Here is a 21,061-nt window from a genome sequence, read left to right on the forward strand (position 1 = left end):
TGAAACCGACCAAGAGTCGGCTCCTCTCTGCGCCCAGGCTCCTGCAAAGTTCAGGAGTCTGGCACCTACTGGTGCTTGGAGATTCATCAAGTCACTTTCCTTTCTTGAAGGGCCTGAAGGAAGACCTTCCTTTCTCTTATCAGAGCTCTTCTTTCTGGAAGGGGACGAGCCGTTGCCACCCTCCACGAAAGGGCTGCTGAGGAGGACGAGAGTCCTTCTACTCGTAGACGGACTACGGGGCGACTCTTCTTCGAAGTCTGAACAAGGAGGTCTTGTGTCGCCTTCTCAGTTAGTGAGCGAGATATATCTTTCACCAACTGAGAAGGAAACAGATGATCTGACAGAGGGGCGAACAATAACGCGGTCCTCTGACTAGGAGAAACAGCTTTTGACAAAAGGGATCCATAAACTGATCTCTTTTTCAACAACTCCAGAAACTCCAAAAAGGGAAGCCTCTCCCTGAACCGTCTTGTAACCGCCTTGTCCATGCATGCCAGGACGCTATGGAGAATTTCTGGGTTCTTAAGAAACTCAGAGTCCTGAGACGTTCTTAGCTAAAGAATCAGAGAGACCAATCCAGAAAAATTGAACACTTCTAATATGATGAACAGTCCTTTAAGAAAGTGGTTCAGTTCTGAAATGCTCCATGTAGATCTGGCCGACCCTAAAAAGTGTCGTCTGGAGGCATCAACCAGATTAGCGAAGTCCGCGTCTGCCGATGCAGGAAGAGAAAGACCCATAGTCTCTCCTGTCCCATACCAAATACCTCTCTTTCCAAGGAGTTTGGAAGGAGGCATGCAGAACACTGTTTTGTTCCCAACTCTTTCTTAGTGCCCATCCATGAATACCAAAGACTGAGGGCCTTCTTCATCGAAATCGCTGGTTTCATTTTCAGGAAAGCAGAGGACTTTACTGTAGCAGTACTCGAAAAGAGCGAACGAGGAGAAGGAGGAGTGGCTGGACTAAGAGAGTCTCCATACTCTTGCAGTAATATGGAGGCTAATGTCTTATAGTTCGAGAGCCCCTCATTTGTAGGGAGCTCGTCTTCAGACACCTCTTCTAAAACCCGATCAGAAGAGGAGAACGTTCTCGTTTGGAGGAGAGTCTTTCCAGACCTCCTACGATCCAAGGAGAGGTGCTTCTGTCTGGAGAAGATTCATCATTTCGTATACGAGTCCTAGTCGGAATCTTGCTTCCGACTCCTGAAACCTCCCTACTCCTCCCCTGCCTCCTACCCCTGACTCCTGCCTCCTGCCTCCCTGACCCCTGACTCCTGCCTCCTGACTCCTGCTCCTGACTCCTGACTCCGCCTCCTGGGTGACTCCTCACTCCTGGCTCTTGGCTTCTGCCTCCTGGTGACTCCTCACTCCTGGCTCTTGCTCCTGCCTCCTGGGTGACTCTTCACTCCTGGCTGGCGCCAGACGCCTGATCAGCTCCTCGCACCTGGTAGGAGTCTTGCGCTTGGTTTGACTCCTCACTCCTGGAAGGTGCCGTACGTCCGAACGACTCTTCACTCCTAGTAGGAGCCTTACGTTTGGTTGGCTCCTCGCTCTTGCTAGAAGCCTCACTCCTAATAGGAGCCTCGTTCCTGGCGGCAGGGACCTCCACACGTCTGGAGGACTCTTGATGGAAGGGAAGTGTCTTTCCTTCGAGGAGGTTCCTTTGAAGCACTCCTACCAACGACGATATCTGTTCTTGCATAGATACTAGAAATCTCTTAGTAGCCTCCTCTTTATCCTCTTCGGGAGGAGGAAGAAGGATGGGGAGGAGCCATGGGCCATGGGCTCCACTCCAACTACTGGTGACAATAGGGCTCTCTTTGCCCTCTTAACATCCGAAGGAGACTCCTCAGGGAAGCGTTCTGGGCTCGAGTCAAGAGTCGGCGCCTTCCAACTCCTCTTCAATGGTCGCGAGCGATCAGAATCCCCCCAATCGCGTCTAGGAGACGAAGACCCCGACGATAAGAAACACTCACGCAGGACGCTTTTGCAATAGCGATCCCTGGCAGTCTGGGGTGTCACAAAGCCTGCCGAAGGGACACCTGATCGGTGGGGATTCTCCACAACCTCCTTACGGTTTTTTTGACATTCCTTCTCCCCCTGGGCATGGGAGCTTGGAAGAGGTCTAGACCTGGGAGCGTTGTGGAGCCGACCAGATGCTCCTCCACCACACTGGGGACACTCACATCACTGTCCACTGTAATATCACTAGCCTTACCTTGCAGAGCAGCCATTTTGTTTTCCATGATCTTGAAGGCTGCTTTTAGATCCGCAAGTTCTTTTGCCGAATCTACTGGATCTGCAATAGGTGAAGAGGCTGAAAAGGAAGGAGAAGTAGCAATTCTTACAAGAGGGGAAGATCCCAAACTAGGAACTAGCTCATTAGATCTAGAACTACTCAAACTTCTAGAGGAAGCTTTCCTCACTCTCTCTCTCCTCTCTAACTTCTTCAAATAAGTATTAGATTCCTTCACTCTCTCTCACTCAAATTTTCACATTCCTTGCAAGTATTAGTGAAAGAACATTCATACTCTCTGCAACCCTTACATACGGTGTAGTGAGGGTCTACGAAAGCTTTCGGCAACCTCACCTTACAGCCTACATTCACACAACGTCTCACAACCATTCCGGCGTCAGACATTTTAAGAAAAATCCAAAGCAAGTCCACAAAAACAGTCCACAAAAGCGTATGCCAATCCAACAATCCAGATACGTCACCAAAAGTCGGTCAAGAAGATCAATTGTCGATGAAAAAAGAAAATCCAGTCAAGAGGAACCAACAACAATGTTGATGGTCCGGGCGACAGAAGAAATCTGATTAGAAAACGGGAATGGTTCCTAGTCCTGCCACCCAGGGCAGGGCAGTAGATCACCTGACCTACCGTAGCGTTGTGCCGCGAAATTTGAATTTCTGTCGGGGACGACGAGTCTATAGCTAAGTATATATCTGGCAGGGAAGTTGAATGTATAAAAACCTGAAATAATATAGAACTTATATTACTGTACATACACATACATACTACCCTGTAATTGTCCTTATTATTGCAGGCTCCCTACACATGCATACTATCTCCATCTCCCACAACCTAGCTAACAGCTTTGAGACTCACTAAAAGTTGGTAAGTATGTAAGGAATTCCTAACTAAGTTTTATGCATGTTATATCTTATAAACCACTGTATGGTATACGTACTACTGTAATAGTATACTTTATTACATAGAGGACTACAATACTATTAATATTTTTTTTTTTTTTACATTCCAGAATCCCAGAACCCATGAATGAAGTAGGGCCATGTGGCCACAAAAAACTTTGTCCAGGGTTACATAGCACGACAACTTTAAACTAAAAGTAAGGAATTATACATACATTCACTCTTTTACTCTTGATATACTCTACTTTACTTATTGCATTCAGGACTTTGTGTAGTATTTTGTATTAATTGTGTACTTTTACCTTCCAGAACCACCATTTTTTGGATGAAAACAACTCCAGATTGTACATAAAATGTCCAGGAAACCTACATGTAGTGTACCCAAAGGATTACAAGTAAGGTTTTTATAACTTTTTTTCTTAGTTTAATACATTTTTCCACCGTCGTTCCGGCTTACGATGATTTTCGGCTTACGACGCGTCTCAAGAACGGAACCCCAGTTGTAACCAGGGGACTGCCTTATGTATTTAAAAAAAATGAACTTAAAAACTACAATAATCAATGTGCTACATCAGCTGAAATCAGTTATTCAATCCACTGAGGCAGTTGAATGTGTGCTAAACATCAACCTAAACATAGCTACCCATCAATTTATTATGCAGCTGTTTGCTATTTACATAGTGTATTGAATTTAAGCTAACTTTGGTGAACAGTTTGTTTTTTTTACTGTCAGTAGTTACAAAAGCTTTGGTCTTGTTGACTGCACACTGTGCTACATTCTTGATTTTCTGCCTAAAATTTCTAAATAGTTTAACAAGCTATTTAACTTTTCTTCCAAACCACTTACCAATTATACCATCTCAGACACTAGATTTAACCTAATTACTGACTAAAATTACAACTGAATATTCATGACAAAAAATATTAAAATACCTACCCAAAGGAGCATTTTCCTGCTGAGGATCTGTTTTTGTGAAGTCAAGTGACATGAAAGGTCGATTTGTCACCCACTCTGGAGTTTGTGGCCCCAAAGGAACAACCTTCTTTTCAGTATTTTCTATGGCTTTCAAGGCCTCACTGGCACATGAACTACCTCAAGTTCTTTCAATAACCGTGTCCTTAGCTGAAATGACAGATCAATACACTATCATACTGATTTATTCTTTTCACAATGTAAGGATACTTTCCTACTTATTACCCACTTTTACACTAAAACAGACACAATATATTCTAACAAAAAAAGAATATTATATTCTTAACAGATATCTTACATCTGAAATTTCAAACCTTTGTTAACAACTAGATGCTGGGTTCTCAATCAAGTTGTTTCAATAAGTATAAAAGGTCACTTCTTTATCTCTGATAGTTTTTTATATTAATTACTATTGGTTTTAAAGACTGAAAAATACAAATAGGATAAACAAAGGCATAAAATATATGTTTCAATTTAGAGAACATGGCTATCAACACTCATGAAAGCCAAAAGATTATATAACTGACCTCTTGCTGCTTATGTTTAAATAAAAGCTAAAACATTTCATTGGCACCCTTTCAGCTGTCCTATCCAAGAATATCTACATACTATGCTTTCCCTGATGGAACACTGACAAATTGCTGGATGAGGGAGCATATCACCAAGTACTTTTCTAGTGGTACACTGATCTGAGAAACATAAGTTCTTTGATGCACAGCATTTAAATTCATTCTTAACCTAATGTTAACAGGTTACTTTAAACAGCCCATAATCAACCAACAGTCCCTAACCCATGGAATTTTCCTTAATTACACTGGATAGTTTTATTTTTAAATAATGAACAACCATCCTCAATCCGCCATCTGTTAAAGTGAGATATTACAGGATTTCATCCTCTAACAGCCCTATAAATATATACATTTTCAATAGAGGGTTTTATTTCAACACTTATCACTTATTAAGACAGCTACTAAAACTTGCATCTGCACTTTTGGCAAACAAGATAGAGGATAATTGGTTATCCCATATGACAGTTGCTATCCAGTTCACCTGTCATCCATATTGCAGGCCATTCCCAGAATTTCCATACACAACACATGCTTATCATAACTCAAGGAATATGTAAATTCAATTAAGACAACTGTCTGTTAAGCGTAACCTTACCGGCACCTATCTCTATACTGCTGTGAATGGAACAGCAAAAGAGAAGCAAACTACTTACCATGAAAAATAGCCAAAAAAATGATATTGTAATGATACAATTAAGTTTGTTCATACTTACCTGGCAGATATATATATAGCTGTATTTTCCGAAGTCGACAGAAATTAAAAAAACTTACGACACACGTAGTGGGAGTCAGGTGGTTAGTACCCATTCCCGCCGCTGGGAGGCGGGGGTATCAGGAATCATTCCCATTTTCTATTCATAATTTTTTATTTCCACTGTCTCCTGAGGGGAGGTGGGGTGGGTACTTAATTATATATATCTGCCAGGTAAGTATGAACAAACTTAATTGTATCATTACAATATCATTTTGTTCATGAAACTTACCTGTCAGATATATATATAGCTGAATCCCACCTTTGGTGGTGGGAGTAGACAGAATAGAAGATTTTAGGAAACATATATATGCAGATAAACTGATATCTTGATTCCTTACCTGTTAGCATAGCTGACTTCGTGGTTACTGCCGCGTAAGTCTGCTTGTGCTATTAGAGTTGCCAGCGAGGTAGAGACCTATATAGCTGGTGCACTCAGGATGATCTGTCCACGGGGGCGTGACCACGATGTGACTAGACCATTGACCATACAATGAGGGCAACGAAGTAAAAAACCACCTGGCCTAGTCTACCAAAGGTATACCACTAAACTAGACTAAAGAATGGAGATCCGCCTCGGCGGTCAACCCCACAACCAAAAAACACACATGATTAAAAGCTCACCTACCACTAAAGGAAAGGATGAGTGCTACCTCCTGCCCCCAAAACAGTGTCTGCAGCGACGTATGGTCCAAGCGACGAGCAATGTTCGTATGTCGCTTTCACCTCCCGCAGGTAGTGTGAAGCGAACACCGAGTTGCTCCGCCAATATGTGGCACTCAAAATGTCACTGAGTGCCATATTCCTGTGAAAGGCTATCGAGTCGAAATAGCCCTCACCTCGTGGGCATTCACTTTTACAGTTTCATGTCACATCACTACATGTGGAATGAGCTTCCTTAATGGTGTCTCTCAAGAAGAAAGAAGCGCGTTCTTTGACATGGGAAGATCGGGCTTCTTACCGAGCACCACAAGTTGCCCGAGTCCTCTACAGTCCTTCGTTCTGTCCTAGATAGAATTTGAGAGCCCTGACAGGGACCAGGATCTCTCTGGCTCATTACCCACGATCTCTGTCAAACCCTTGATTTCAAATGTCTTGGGCCAAGGTTGGACGTTTTCGTTCTTTGCTAAGAACAAAGGGCTTAAAGAACAAACACATCAGAGTTCTTAAACCCAACATGCTTGCTTATAGCCCTGGATCTCACTAACTCTCTTCGCCGTCGCCAGAGCAGTAGAAAAAGTGTCTTCCTTGTCAGGTTTCTAAGCGAAGCTAAGTTGAGCGGTTTCAAAAATACTGGACGTCAAAAACTTTAGAACAATGTCTAAGTTCCAAGAAGGGACTCTTGGTTGGGGTACCTTCGAAGTCTCGAAAGACTTAAGAAGATCATGAAGGTCTCTGTTGTTGGCTAAGTCCAGTCCTCTATGCCTAAGACTACAGAAAGCACACTTCTGTAGCCTTTTATCGTAGGCACGCTAAGCGAACTTCATTTCTCAAGTAGAGAAGAAGTCTGCGATCTGGCTCACAGAGGTAGAGGTGGAGGAATGTCTTTCTTCCTGCACCAGCTCCGGAAAACAGCCCACTTGGATTGGTATAACGGCAATAGAAGAAGGTCTTCTTGCCGTTGCGATTGGCTTTCGCCACTGGTCTTGAAAAACCCCTCGCTCTGGCCAACTTCTGGATAGTCTGAACGCAGTCAGACTCAGAGCGGGGAGGTTTTTGTGATACCTCTCGAAGTGGGGCTGTTTGAGTAGATCTATCCTTGGAGGCAGAGTCCTCGGAAAGTCTACAAGAAAGGACATGACCTCTGTGAACCAGTCGGTCGCTGGCCAGAAGGGGGCGATGAGAGTCATCCTCGTTCCCTCTGATGCCGCGAATTTTCTTATCACTTCCCCTGACCTTGAACGGGGGAAGGCATATACGTCTAGTCCCGTCCAGTCCCAAAGAAGGGCGTCTACTGCTACTGCTCCTGGGTCTAGAACTGGTGAGCAGTACAGCGAGTCTCGTTGTCCTGGAAGTTGCGAAGATGTCTACGAGAGGACATCCCCATAACTTCCACAACCTCTGGCATATTTCCTGATGAAGAGTCCACTCCGTTGGCAGAAGTTGACCTTGTCGACTGAGCAGATCTGCACGGACGTTTTCTACCCCTGATATGAATCTCGTCAGTATAGAGACGTCGTGTGCCTTCGCCCATACAGGATCTCCTTTGCAAAAACAAGGAAGAACAGGGGGGATCGAGAGTGGGTTCCTCCCTGTTTCTTGAGATATGCCAGGGCTGTGTGTTGTCCGAGTTGATCTGCACCACATTTCCGGAGACTTCGTTCTGAAAGAACTGGTGCGCCAGATGAACTGCTGCCAGCTCCTTGAGGTTTATGTGCCACAGCAACTGTTCCCCCTCCAGGTGCCTGACACTGTTCCTCCCCCCCCAGTGTTGCTCCCCACTCCCCACCCCGTGGAAGACGCGTCGGAAAACACACTAGGTCGGGGTTCTGAAGCTTGAGGGAAAGACCCTCTGCGAGCTTCAAAGGGTCGGTCCACCATCTTAGGTGTTTTCCTTTACCTCTTCTGATAACACCGAGAATCGAATCCAAAGTGTTTTGGTGCTTCCAATTGTCGGCACAAGGAAGAATTGAAGAGGTCTGAGGTGCAACCTCCCTAGGGAAACAAACTTCTCCAGTGAGGAAATGGTCCCCAGCAGACTCATCCATTCCTCACCGAGCATGAATCCTTCCCCAGAAAGGTTGACACTTTGCTTAGGCAATCTAGTTGTCGCCCCTGGACGGAAAAGCCCGAAAAGCCACTGAGTCCATCTGAATCCCCAGATAGACTAAAGACTGAGAAGGGGTCAGATGTGACTTTTCGAGGTTCACCAGAAGCCCCAGGACTTCGTTAACGTCAACGTCGTGTGAAGGTCCTCCACCCCACACCGGTCTTTTCGAGGAGGCTCGTACGAGCCAGTCGTCCAGGTAGAGAGAGATCCTGACATTGGAAAGATGAAGCCACCTCGCAATGTTCTTCATCAGTAGGGTGAATACCATGGGAGCAGTGCTGAGTCCAAAGCAGAGAGCCCTGAATTGGAACACTTTTCCTTTCAGGACAAACCGCAGGTATTTCCTGGACTGGGGGTGGATGGGGACGTGGAAATACGCGTCCTGGAGATCTAGTGAAGTCATCCAATCCCCCGGTCTCAAAGCTCCCATCACTGACTACGGTGTCTCCATCTTGAACCTCTGCTTGATGACAAAGAGGTTCAGGTTGCTGACATCGAGTACCGTCGCCATTCCCCCGACTGCTTTGGCACCCAGGAACAGTCTGTTGTAAAATCCGGGGGAATTCAAGTCGGAGACCTGTTCTACGGCGTGTTTCACGATCATCTGATCTAACAGATCGTAAAGCACTTGTTGTTTTTCTCCCCGATAGGAAGAGACATGTCCTGGGTGTCGTAGACAGCTGGGGGGTGGTTTTCAGGAACGGGATCCGGTAACCCTTCTTTAGATATGTCCACGGACCATTTGTCCGCACCTCTCTCTTCCCAGGCTTGCGCAAAAAGCTGAAGCCTGGCTCCAACCGGTGACTGAAGGACTTCTGCTTCACTTCTTGTTCTTGGCCAGCGCCGTGGCTCTGCCTCTGGAAGTGCCTCTTCCTCGAGGGGCTGGTCTCGAGGAAGAACTACCTCGAAAGGGCTTCGATTTCTTGATAATCGAAACTCCCGAGGACGAAGGAACCGCAGGTCTCCTTGAAGATTGTGCGAGGAGATCTTGCGTGGCCTTCTCCTGTAGACTGGTCGCAATGTCTTTTACCATAGCCTGGGGGAAGAGATGATCCGAAAAGGAGCGAAGAGCAAGTCTGCTTTCTGTGATGGAGAAACAGATTTCGCTGTAAAATTGCAAAACAGGGATCTCTTCTTCAAGAGCCCTGTGCAAAAGTGAGCTGTAAGCTCCTCCGAACCATCTCTGACGGCCTTGTCCATGCACGACATTACGCTGGACAGCTCCCCCAGACTAATCGAGTCGGAACTCCTAGACTTGGCATCCAGAACTACCCCAAACACCAATCTAGAAAGTTGAAGACCTCTAACGTCCGAAAGAGGCCTTTAAGGTGGTAGTCCATTTCCGTAGTTGACCATGAAACTTTCGAAGAGGACAGGTGAGACCTCCTCGAGGCATCCACAATGCTGGCGAAGTCTCCTTGGGCTGACGAGGGAAGTCTAATACCTACGTCTTCTCCCGTCTCGTACCAAATGCCAGCCTTCCCACTAAGTCTCGAAGGTGGCAGGGCAAAAGAAGTCTTTCCCTGAGACTTCCTTTTCTCCATCCAGTCATGGACCTTACGAAGAGCCCTCTTAGTTGAAAGGGACTTCTTCATCCTGACGAATGCCGAGACCTTTGTTGATCTTGGACGAAGAAAGTTGTGAAGGAGGAGAGCGAGGAGCCTCCGGGTGAAACGTCTCTCCAAACTCTGATTGAAGAAGGCGGGTCAAAACCATGGTAGTCGGAAGAGACTGCCGCCAAAGGTTTTCTCGTCATCCACTTCAACCGAAGCGTCACTAACCTCTGCTTCCGACACAGGTGAAGTTGAGGCAATAGGCTGGACCAAGACTATCTGGTCTAAGTTTCCACGAGGCGCGTTGCTGTGAAGTGGAAGGTAAAGCTGACCTCATTAATAGGAACTCCGGTCGAATCTCTAAGACCCGAGCAACTTGCAAAGACGTCATCACAAACATGGTGGAAGGCGGACGAAACGAAACTCCACATCTGGCGTCCACCCGCCAGCGTCAGCTGGCGCACACCTGGCGTCCACTGGCGCACACCTGGCGTCCCAGGCGCACACCTGGCGTCCACTGGCGCATACCTGGCGTCCACTGGCGCACGCCTGGCTGCAACTAGCGCTGGGATTGGCGTGCACCATCGCGCGCTGCTGGCCTCCGTCTGGCGCACGCTTGGCGTCCACTGGCGTGCGAATGACATTAACTAAGGCGCGCTTAACATCTCGTGCGCGCTCTGCTTCCGCTGGAGCACTCTTAGATGCAACTGGCGTTCGCTTGGCTTCCGACCGAGCGTCAGAACGTGAACTTGCACCGAAGCGTTCACGCAAGTATCAAGCTCTCGCACCGCAAGCTTACGAGCGGGTAATACCGCTTCATGCGCCGAGCGAGCAAAATCCTCTTCACTCCTCCAGAGAGCCGCTGGGAGTCGCACAAACTCTAGCAGGCGAGAAAGTGGAGAGATAGACGAGCGAGGAGAGAGAGGAGACCTTCTAGATCTCTTCACAGGAAGACGGTCATCCTTCTCCTGGGACGTGGTTGCGTCCCTTTCTTAGCAGAGCATCAGCAAGCTGTTGCTGCAAAGAGCGCAGGATCTTCTCAGTAGGAGAGGATTCCTTGTCAGGTGACGGGGCTGATCCTGTGAGAAGGCGAGGGGCGAGGGGACGCCTTCTTCCTTCTCCCTAGAAACTGCCGTAGCACGCGCTCGAGAGCGACTGGGGCGCTCAACAAAGTCATCATCCGATGACTCCTTACGCTTCTTCTGTGGCGGGAAAGCAGCGAACACACTCTCAGGCGAAGATCGCCTCTCGAGAGCCAAAACTGGACGTGAAGCGTCACGATCACCAACGCTCCTTTTCAGCGGGCGTGAAATAGAATGCGAGCTCCACCCCTTGTGCGGGGAGGAAGCCCTCTGAAAGAAGAGAAACACTCTTTTCAGGAGGCGTGCACGCGCACGACTCTTTGGCAGTTTGTGTAACGTCCACAGATACTGCCGAAGGCACGTCAGATCGGTGGGCGTTCCCCGTAACCCTCCTGCGGCTTTCGACATGCCCTCTCCCTGAAAACCTGGGAGTCCGGCAGCGGTCTAGGCCTAGAGGCGAAATGGGGCCGATCTGACGCACCTCACCAACGAAGGAGCACTGTCACTGCACTTTGCACCTTCACTTTTGCCTTCGAAGGCGAGCACTTTAGATTCTAAATTACGAATCGACTCTAAGATAAGTGTAGGGTATTACCCTCTACAGACACTGCTTCAGGGCCCGAAGGCAACACTACAGGGTTAGGAGTAGTGATTAAAGGAGGGTTAGTAGGAGAAACATGAACTTCCTGCCGTTTACCTGAAACGCTCCTGGAGGAAGACCTCCTTAACCTATCCCGTTCAAGCTTACGCAGATAGGACTCATACGCTCTCCATCCAAATCGAATGACACTCACATTCCTTGCAGCGACTTTCATACATGCAATCATGCTCTCTGCAACTCTTACACAAAGTATGAGGGTCTACTGATGCTTTCAGTAGCCTACCTCGCAATCACTCCTGGTACAAAACCTGGCGCTAGCCGAACTAGAACCAGACTCTTATTTAAAGAGAATCAAGCCAAAATCAATCAAATCCACATTAACGTGTGCCTAGCCACCGATCCAAAAGTCAAGATACCACAAAAATCAAAAAGGTACTTATAGTAGCCAAGTTTCCTAAATTCAAGACGGAGGTGCTGAAAACTGTGTTTACAACACCGGCGACAGAAAAATTATGAATAGAAAATGGGAATGATTCCTGATACCCGCCTCCAGCGGCGGGAATGGGTACTAACCACCTGACTCCCACTACGTGTGTCGTAAGTTTTTTTAATTTCTGTCGACTTCGGAAAATACAGCTATATATATATCTGACAGGTAAGTTTCATGAACAAAACCTAACTTCTGAAAAACCAATATTGCTTTCAAAATGGCTGCAAATTTTTTTCAGAATGTAAGCTAAATATTCTGATCTTACTCAGTGGGGGTAGGTGAACTACATTACGCAGCAAATGTCATACAAATCTCAGTAAATTATCATCTTTATTTTTCATGCTTGCTTAACGCACAAGGGTGAGAGTTTTATTAGCTATCTTAAAAGTGGTAAGATTCATTATTGTAATTAATTTACCTACCTTCTCAATTTGATCTCTTGAAAGCACAGTATCAGTAGCTTGTTGGAGATCATTTACAATTTCAGGGGCTGACATAGATGGATAGCCATCTTCCTCCAGTTTTTGTCTTGACATCTCTTCCACAAACCTTTTCAAATCTTGGTCTTCCTGAAGACCACCCAGAACCACAACAAGTGAATCAACATCTTGTACACTGAAAAATTATGAGATCAAACATACAGAAAATGGGTAATATCTATGCAAATGCTAATTTTTCTTATTACAACACATCTATCATAAGATGCCTTACTTCATCTAAAACAAATGTCAGCTGCACCATTATTAACCTGAAAAGAATCAACTACTCCATCTGGGTCGCCTCCTGCAACCGCTCCTGCTACAGACTTTCCATAATGCAACCCTGTGACATCAATATCACTGCATTCCTCTCCCCGATCCTTTTCATCTCCATGCAACCTTTATACCTTGCACTTAAGACTACTACATAATTTTTTCTCACTGTTATTCTTCACTCTTGTCCAGATCTGCATTCATCTACTGAATGGAGTTCCACTTGTCTCCTTTTGTAAATTTGAGTCTGCAGCTAATTTCAGTTATTTTTTGGGGGGAAGGGCTTCTTTCACTGATAATTTCTTTATCATTTGAAATGAAACTTACCTACTATTAAAGTTAGCTTATATATTCATACCATTAGGTGCCATTGGTATATAAAACAAAATAATGCATATTATGATGATAACAGATCAATATAACAATACAGCATATAGGGAATCAGTATGTGAAATAGTAACATTTTATCAATATTTTCCCGTGTTTTTTTACTAATGGATATGTACATGTAGAAAAAGAGAGAGAGAGAGAGAGAGAGAGAGAGAGAGAGAGGGGTGGGGGGTGTTTGAACCGAGTTATGTTTACATCGGTAAGCTGTTATGTGATTTTGAGGGATTTCACTTTAACATTCTATTGATATATTCTCCCGGGTTTACATTAATACTGACATTATATGAAAAGTCGAATAATGCACCTTAAAGTAAAATAGAGAGGTACTGCACTCACTTGCGACTTTTAAGTTCATCATATTTATTTACGAAGGCTTTCCGGCTACTAGACTTCTCTGCCAGAATCTTAACTGCACTTGACGCTGATGCTTGTGTGTTATCGAATCTATGAATGGAAGCCTTCAGATTTTCAGTATAATTTTCTGCAACTGTTGGATTTATCCTAAAAGAGCAAACCAATTATTTTTTAAAGTTTGTACTTTTAATGTAAAATTCCAAGATGTTGACAAAACTATGAGTTTTCAATACTAATCAAAACTTTGAAAACAAAAACAAAAAAATAACTTACCCTAAGAAGGTGCAAAGCTCGCTCACAATGTGATGAATCCTGAATTCACTCATGATTTCTGGATTACCGAAACACTGTTGACCAAAAAATTAAAGCATTACATGAGACATTTATTCAAGACTTCAAAACATTGTTTAGGATATTAAAAAAAAATCCATCTATACAGTTACCATTTCCAGAAACAGATATTGCATAAACAGAGAAGCTGAGATAAAAAAAAAAAATCTTCATCAGATTGGTCCCTTATAAGCAGGACTGTATACTGGTAATATTTTTCAGCCTTGTTGTAATCTGGCAGTCAGAATCCACGAGCAGACAACAGTTCAGTGAAATGTTTATGACAAAAAATTTGTAGTTTTTTGCTAACACTTTTCATTTATTTAAGTCTTTATTACTATTTTGACTTTTTTTTTCTTAATAATTGTATGGCTGAAATAATTTTTTAAAAATTTTAATACATAATTGTACGGCTGGAACCAAGTAACCTTTAATGCGTGCAAGGAATGGCAAGTCGTTGTTGCCAATTTGGTGGAAATTGACACACACCCCGATGCCTTTGCAAACTGTTTCCATGAATTCTAGATCTCATAGTAATGCAATAATGATAAAATTGCTCTAAAATCTATGTATGTACTATATTACAAAATAATATGCTAAATTCCCTTATTTCACAGTTTTTGTGTAAGTCTTATCCCAAAGTTTGGAGGGTAAACACAAACCAATTGACAACAGTGAATGGGAAAGCGCAAACAACATAGTGTAGCTAATGTTCACAGCAAATCCGATGAAATTTGTGTCAGGAATCTGGTTACTTTTACAACAATCAATATATTTCCAAATGAATTATCATGAATACATAATAAATCATTCTGGTGTTTAACTATATTTAAATGTTATCTAGTGCACTCTTCTTCTTCCCGAACAATCTCCATGTTTATCCATCCACAAGCATAAACACCATCATTGTTTAAGGTTGCTGTGAAGAAAGTGTCCCAGCGTCTATGGGTACAAGTGGTGTGTGGATTTAGCAAAGGAAATGGGAAGCTTTTGACACAACTGACTCCGCAAACATCGAAATGGTGTCAATCTTCTACACTTAAGGTGTTTCAAGTAAAAATTTTGAAAGTGGCATGGAGGTAAGTTAGCACTGCACATGGCTAGACTTTAACTTCTGTTTAATAGGAAATTATGACCTTAACTTCTTACTTGGGAGAAAACACTTATATACTTCAAGAGGAAAGTAGAGGTCTCAAGGTGTTACTTCCACAGACGTTGGCTTGTGACTTTAACACGTCTTGACACCAAAGATGGTCATCAGTCATGAATTGTTGGTGGTGAGAGAAGGGGTTCGAGACCTCTACTCTCCTTTCGAAGTAAATATTTTCTCCAAAGTTAGAAATTAAGGCCATATTTTAAGATTAAACAGAGGGTAATGAAAAGTCTGGGTCTGCGCTGTGCACACTACCTCCATGACGCTTTCGAAATTTTTACTTACAACTCCAAATATTTAGAAGATTGATGCCACCTCGATGTTTGTGGGGTCGCTTGAGTAAATAAACTTCCCATTCCATGTGCTAAATCTGCACACCACTTGTACTCATAGATGCTGGGGCACTTTCTTCACAAAAATCGTAAACAATGACTTCCAAACACGACTTTTCCAAGGGAACTACGATTTTTGGTAGAAGAAGACGAAGTGTGCACTAGATAATTATTTAAATAAATAGTTAAACGGCAGTATAAGGTCATGAATCGCATAGATTTTTTACATATTCATGATTATCAATTTGAAAATATTTGTTGTTGAAAAAGTAACTAGATTCCTGACTCAAATATCAACAGTTTTGCTTGTGAACGGTACCTACAGCGCTCTTCGCGCTCTTCAATTGTTTATCAGTATTGCCAATTGTTTACAAACTAAAATAAGATTGTGAGCTCTTTGTAAAATATGTTTTCAAGGCAGTTTTGAAATCCAATATGGAGACAACCCCGTGACTTGCCGTTCGTAACCACAGACAATCCACCATCTTTCCCAGCACTCATTTGAACAATGTTAGCGTATATATGTAACATTTATTGATCTTACTCAAGATTGCAGTTGTAATCAACACAATAAAACAACATTTTGTTGCTTATATTAGTGAAAGTATGAACTTTTTATTCCTGGGTCATGGTTTTGAACTGCATTCATTTTTACCTTGTAATCGGTGGTTTTATCCTTACTGCCATCACAACTGAAACTCCACAGTGCTTATTTGATTGTAATTATATACATTATTGGTCTTAATCCACTCCAAATTGCACGTGAACCACGTTGCTGTTCCTGGTTCCTAAGCACTCACTCCACAAACACAGTTACGAGCACCAAACGACGACACTGTTTATGAGGTACAAAGCTTTATTCCCTTAATTGTTTACTTTACTCATTATTTAGTTTAACTTTACTTTGTTACTTCAAAAATGAAATTTTCATTATTAAAATGAAGTTTTATTGTATACTTACCGAACAATTATAGAGCCGTGATTTCCACGAGCGGCAGGATACTAAATTCAATTTATTTGCGCGTCGGCGTCGCCAACACTGGTGGTGATGACGTTCATCTCCCCTCCACTCGCGGGAGAACCAGGTACAACTGCCCAAGTGATCCAATTCTTACTTTCTGCCCGTCCGTCCACCTAAGGGGAGGAGGGTGGGTATCATCTAATTGTTCGGTAAGTATACAATAAACTTCATTTTAATAATGAAAATTTCATTTTTATTGTAGTGTCTTACCGAACAATTATAGAGCTGATTACACATTTCCTGGGAGGTGGGATTCAGTGGACCACTAGTATATTAAATGGTTACATTTATTGCAATACCAGTAAACACTCAAGGTGTCTGTTGTACCTTACCTTGTAAGAGAGCTACAGCAGACTGTTACTGCCTCTGTCGGTCGTGCTCTTCTTACTCTTGTAGAGGAATTGGAATTTGACCAAAGTTAGCCTCTACAGGAGTGGAATCCTTCCGTAGTTCAAGCGAGTCAAGGCTGACTGACGGAGGATAGTAACAACAAAGATTGCCCTTGCCCTGGGCTAAGACCAGAAATTCATCATACAAAACATTTGTCACCAACACCATATTTAACTGGTGAGTCATCCCAGGTACTCAGTACCCCCAGCTCCCTTGAACTCGACAACCTATTCAAGGTGAAAAGTTAGCATAGAGGTGACGACCCCTGTGCCGTTTCTCCCAACACCATGCCAGAAACCGCCACAGGACCTAACGTTTTACAATTCTCGAAAACCGTTTCTATCTCTTTGAGATAATGACTCGCAAAAACCGAATTCGATCTCCAGAAACGTGCTCTGAAGAATCGAAGCTAAAGATAAATTCTTTCTGAATGCTAAAGAAGTGCCACTGCTCTAACCTCGTGAGCTTTAACTCTCAGAACGAAAGATTGTCGTTCTCGGACTGCGAGTGAGCTTCCCTGATAAGCTCTCTGTATAAAGAACGATATAGCATTCTTAGAAAAGGACGAGAGGGATTTTGAACCGACCGGTTCCAGAGCTTAAGAAGATTGTCCTCTAATACCCTTAGTGGCAAACAGATCTGCTTAATAGCCCTGACTGGACATAAGAGCCTTTCTTCCTCCTCATAGTCCAAACAACCAAATCAGATAAGTTCCTTACCACAAAACTCCTCGGCCAAGGATTAGAAGGATTCTCATTTTTGGCTAGAAAGGTCAAAGATACCGAAAATACAGCATTGCCTTGAGAGAAACCGACTCTTTGTCTATAGCGTGCAATTCGCTGACACGCTTAGCAGAAGCTAGTGCAATAAGAAAAAGTGCCTTCTTAGTCAAGTTCCTGAGTGAAGCCGACTTCAAAGGCTCAAACGGTGGCCCCATGAGGAACTTAAGCACCACATCTAAGTTCCAAGCCACTGTATCTTGCGGGAGCTTAGTGGTTTTCGAAATGACCTAATAGGTCCGACAGATCTGAATTGGAGGAAATATCCAAACCTCGATGTCGAAAAACCGAAGAGAGCATGGCTCTATATCCTCTGATCGTCGAAGGAGCCAGTTTCTTAGTTCCTAAGAATAGAAGAAAATCTGCTATTTCTGTTAAAGAGATCGCAGAAGTAGAGACTTTAGCACTTCTACACCACTCTCTGAAGATTCTCCACTTCCCTTGATAGAGTTGTTAGAGACTCTCTCCTACAACGCGCATAGCTTCTGCAGCTCTTCTTGAAAATCCTTTCGCTCTGACAAGATTCCGGACAGTCTGAACCCTGTCAGAGCTAGAGCGGACAAGTTTTTGGTGGAACCTCTTGAAGTGAGGTTGTTTGAGAAGCCACCCTTCTCTGGAGGAAGAAGTCTGGGAAGTCTACTAACAACTGGAGAAGGTCCCGGGAACCACTCTTTCCTGGCCAAAAGGGAGTGATTAACGTTAGTGTTACATTGTGTGCGACATGAACTTGTTCAGCACCTCTCTTATTAGACCGAACGGTAGGGAATGCATAAGCTTCCAGACCCGACCACTCCAACAGCATTGCGTCCACCGACCAAGCTAGAGGATCTGGGACTGGAGAACAAAAGAGAGGAAGACGGTTGTTCCTTGATGTCGCGAACAGGTCTATTGACGGTCGTCCCCAAAGGTGCCAAAGTTTCTGACAAATCTTGTTGTCCAAAGTCCACTCCAGAGGTAACACTTGCTGTTGACGACTTAACTCGTCCGCCAGGACGTTCATCTTTCCCGGACAAAATCTCGGGACTAGCTGAACCTTCGCTTCGTTTGACCACAGGAGGAGATCCTTGGCTACTTCGTATAGAGAGAAAGACTGAGTCCCCCCCGTGTTTCCGCCGTACGAGAGAGCCGTGGAGTTGTCGGAGTGCACTGCCACTACTCGACTTCTACTAAGCTCCGAAACTGTCTGAGCCCCAGGAAAATTGCTAACAGTTCCTTTACATTTAGTGTGGAACTTCTTCTCCTTCTCCGACCAAGCTCCTGAAGTTCGTTGATTTCCCAGTAGGGCTCAACCAACCGTGTCCGATGCGTCGAAAAGAACTGTAGGTTCGGGAGGATGGGTCGTAAATCTAACCCTTCTTCCTAACCTTGCTCGAGAGCCACCACCTTAGGTCCTCTTTTATTTGATCTGTGACAGGAAAGGTAATCGAGTCTGGTTTGTGTCTTCCTGCACCAAGAGGCTCTCAGGAAAAACTGCAGAGGTCTCATGTGCAGTCTTCCCAACGTCACAAATTTTCTCCACTGACGTCAATTTGCCCAGGCAGCCTCATCCACTGATTGGCAGAACTTACCTTTTTTGTCCAAGAACTCCTGAACTGTCTCCAGACAGCCTTGAACCCTCTTCGGGGACAGAAAAGCCCGAAAAACTTGAGCATTCAGAATCATCCCCAAAATAAACGGATGCTCTGAGATGGAACCAACTGGGACTTCTGTTTGTTGACCAGAATTCCTAACTTTCTGGCAAGATCCAGAGTTGTTCCAAGGTCCTTCATGCACCGACTCTCTGATTCCGACCGAGAAGCCAATCGTCCAGATATAGGGAGATTCTTACTCCTAATATGTGCAGCCAGCTTCCTATCGGGGATAGAACCCTGGTGAAAACTTGAGGAGCGGTCGCTAGTCCGAAGCAAAGCGCCCGAAACTGAAACACCTTGCCTTCGAACATGAACCTCAGGTACTTCCGAGATTCGCGATGTATCGGAATGTGAAAACTAAGCGTCTTGCATGTCCAGAGAGACCATCCAATCCCCCTGTCTGATGGACTCCAGAACCGACCGAGTGGTCTCCATATGAAATTTTGTTTTCTGGACATGCAAGTTCAGGGCGCTCACATCCAAAACCGGCCTCCAGCCCCCTGATGACTTGGGAACTACAAAAAGGCGATTGTAAAAGCCTGGAGAAATCCCCTTCTATCTGTTCTATCGCTTCTTTGAGAAATGAAATTTTCATTATTAAAATGAAGTTTTATTGTATACTTACCGAACAATTATAGAGCCGTGATTTCCACGAGCGGCAGGATACTAAATTCAAATTTAGCGCGTCGGCGTCGCCACACTGGTGGTGATGACGTCATCTCCCTCCACTCGCGGGAGAACCAGGTACAACTGCCCAAGGTGAATCCAATTCTTTCTGCCCGTCCGTCCACCTAAGGGGAGGAGGGTGGGTATATCATAATTGTTCGGTAAGTATACAATAAAACTTCATTTTAATAATGAAAATTTCATTTTTATTGTAGTGTCTTACCGAACAAATTATAGAGCTGATTACACATTTCTGGGAAGGTGGGTATTCAGTGGACCACTAGTATTGTAAATGGTTACATTTATATTGCAATACCAGTAAACACTCAAGGTGGTCTGTTGTACCTTACCTTGTAAGAGAGCTACAGCAGACTGTTACTTACTGCCTCTGGTCGGTGCTCTTCTTACTCTTGTAGAGGAATTGGAATTTGACCAAAGTTAGCCTCTCAGGAGTGGAATCCTTCCGTAGTTCAAGCGAGTCAAGGCTGACTGACGGAGGATAGTAACAACAAAGATTGCCCTTGCCCTGGGCTAAGACCAGAAATCAATCATACAAAACATTTGTCACCAACACCAGATTTAACTGGTGAGTATCCCAGGTACTCAGTACCCCCAGCGCCTTGAACTCGACAACCTATTCAAGGTGAAAAGTTAGCATAGAGGTGACGACCCCTGTGCCGTCTTTCCCAACACCATGCCAGAAACCGCCACAGGACCTAACGTTTTACAATTCTCGAAAAGCCGTTTCTATCTCTTTGAGATAATGACTCGCAAAAAAAGAATTCGATCTCCAGAACGTGCTCTGAAGAACGAAGCTAAAGATAAATTCTTTCTGAATGCTAAAGAAGTTGCCACTGCTCTAACCTCGTGAGCTTTAACTAACTCAGAACGGAAAGATTGTCGTTCTCGACTGCGAGTGAGCTTCCCTGATAAGAAGCTCTCTAATAGAACGATATAGCATTCTTAGAAAGAGGACGAGAGGAGATTTTGACCGGTCCAGAGCTTAGAAAGATTGTCCTCTAATACCCTTAGTGGCAAACAGATACTGCTTAATAGCCCTGACTGGACATAAGAGCCTTTCTTCCTCCTCATGTCCAACCAAATCAGATAAGTTCCTTACCACAAAACTCCTCGGCCAAGGTTAGAAGGATCTCATTTTTGGCTAGAAAGGTCAAAGATACCGAAAATACAGCATTGCCTTGAGAGAAACCGACTCTTTTGTCTATAGCGTGCAATTCGCTGACACGCTTAGCAGAAGCTAGTGCAATAAGAAAAAGTGCCTTCTTAGTCAAGTTCCTGAGTGAAGCCGACTTCAAAGGCT

General features: G+C 44.2%; 1 protein-coding gene across 1 annotated transcript in view; it reads right to left on the reverse strand.

Moving 5' to 3' along the window:
- LOC135202236 (gamma-tubulin complex component 2-like) overlaps nucleotides 1-13,785 on the reverse strand; it is a gene marked incomplete at its 5' end in the record, with an annotated part of 79,913 nt that extends 66,128 nt beyond the window's left edge. The window contains 5 exon segments of the mRNA XM_064231509.1: nucleotides 4,091-4,231; nucleotides 4,234-4,276; nucleotides 12,365-12,557; nucleotides 13,421-13,585; nucleotides 13,712-13,785. Coding sequence (XP_064087579.1) covers nucleotides 4,091-4,231; nucleotides 4,234-4,276; nucleotides 12,365-12,557; nucleotides 13,421-13,585; nucleotides 13,712-13,764 — 595 coding nt within the window.
- Between the last annotated feature and the right edge of the window lie 7,276 nt (nucleotides 13,786-21,061).

This window comes from Macrobrachium nipponense, chromosome 30 (genome assembly GCF_015104395.2).
Source record: "Macrobrachium nipponense isolate FS-2020 chromosome 30, ASM1510439v2, whole genome shotgun sequence".
NCBI classification, from domain to species: domain Eukaryota; kingdom Metazoa; phylum Arthropoda; class Malacostraca; order Decapoda; family Palaemonidae; genus Macrobrachium; species Macrobrachium nipponense.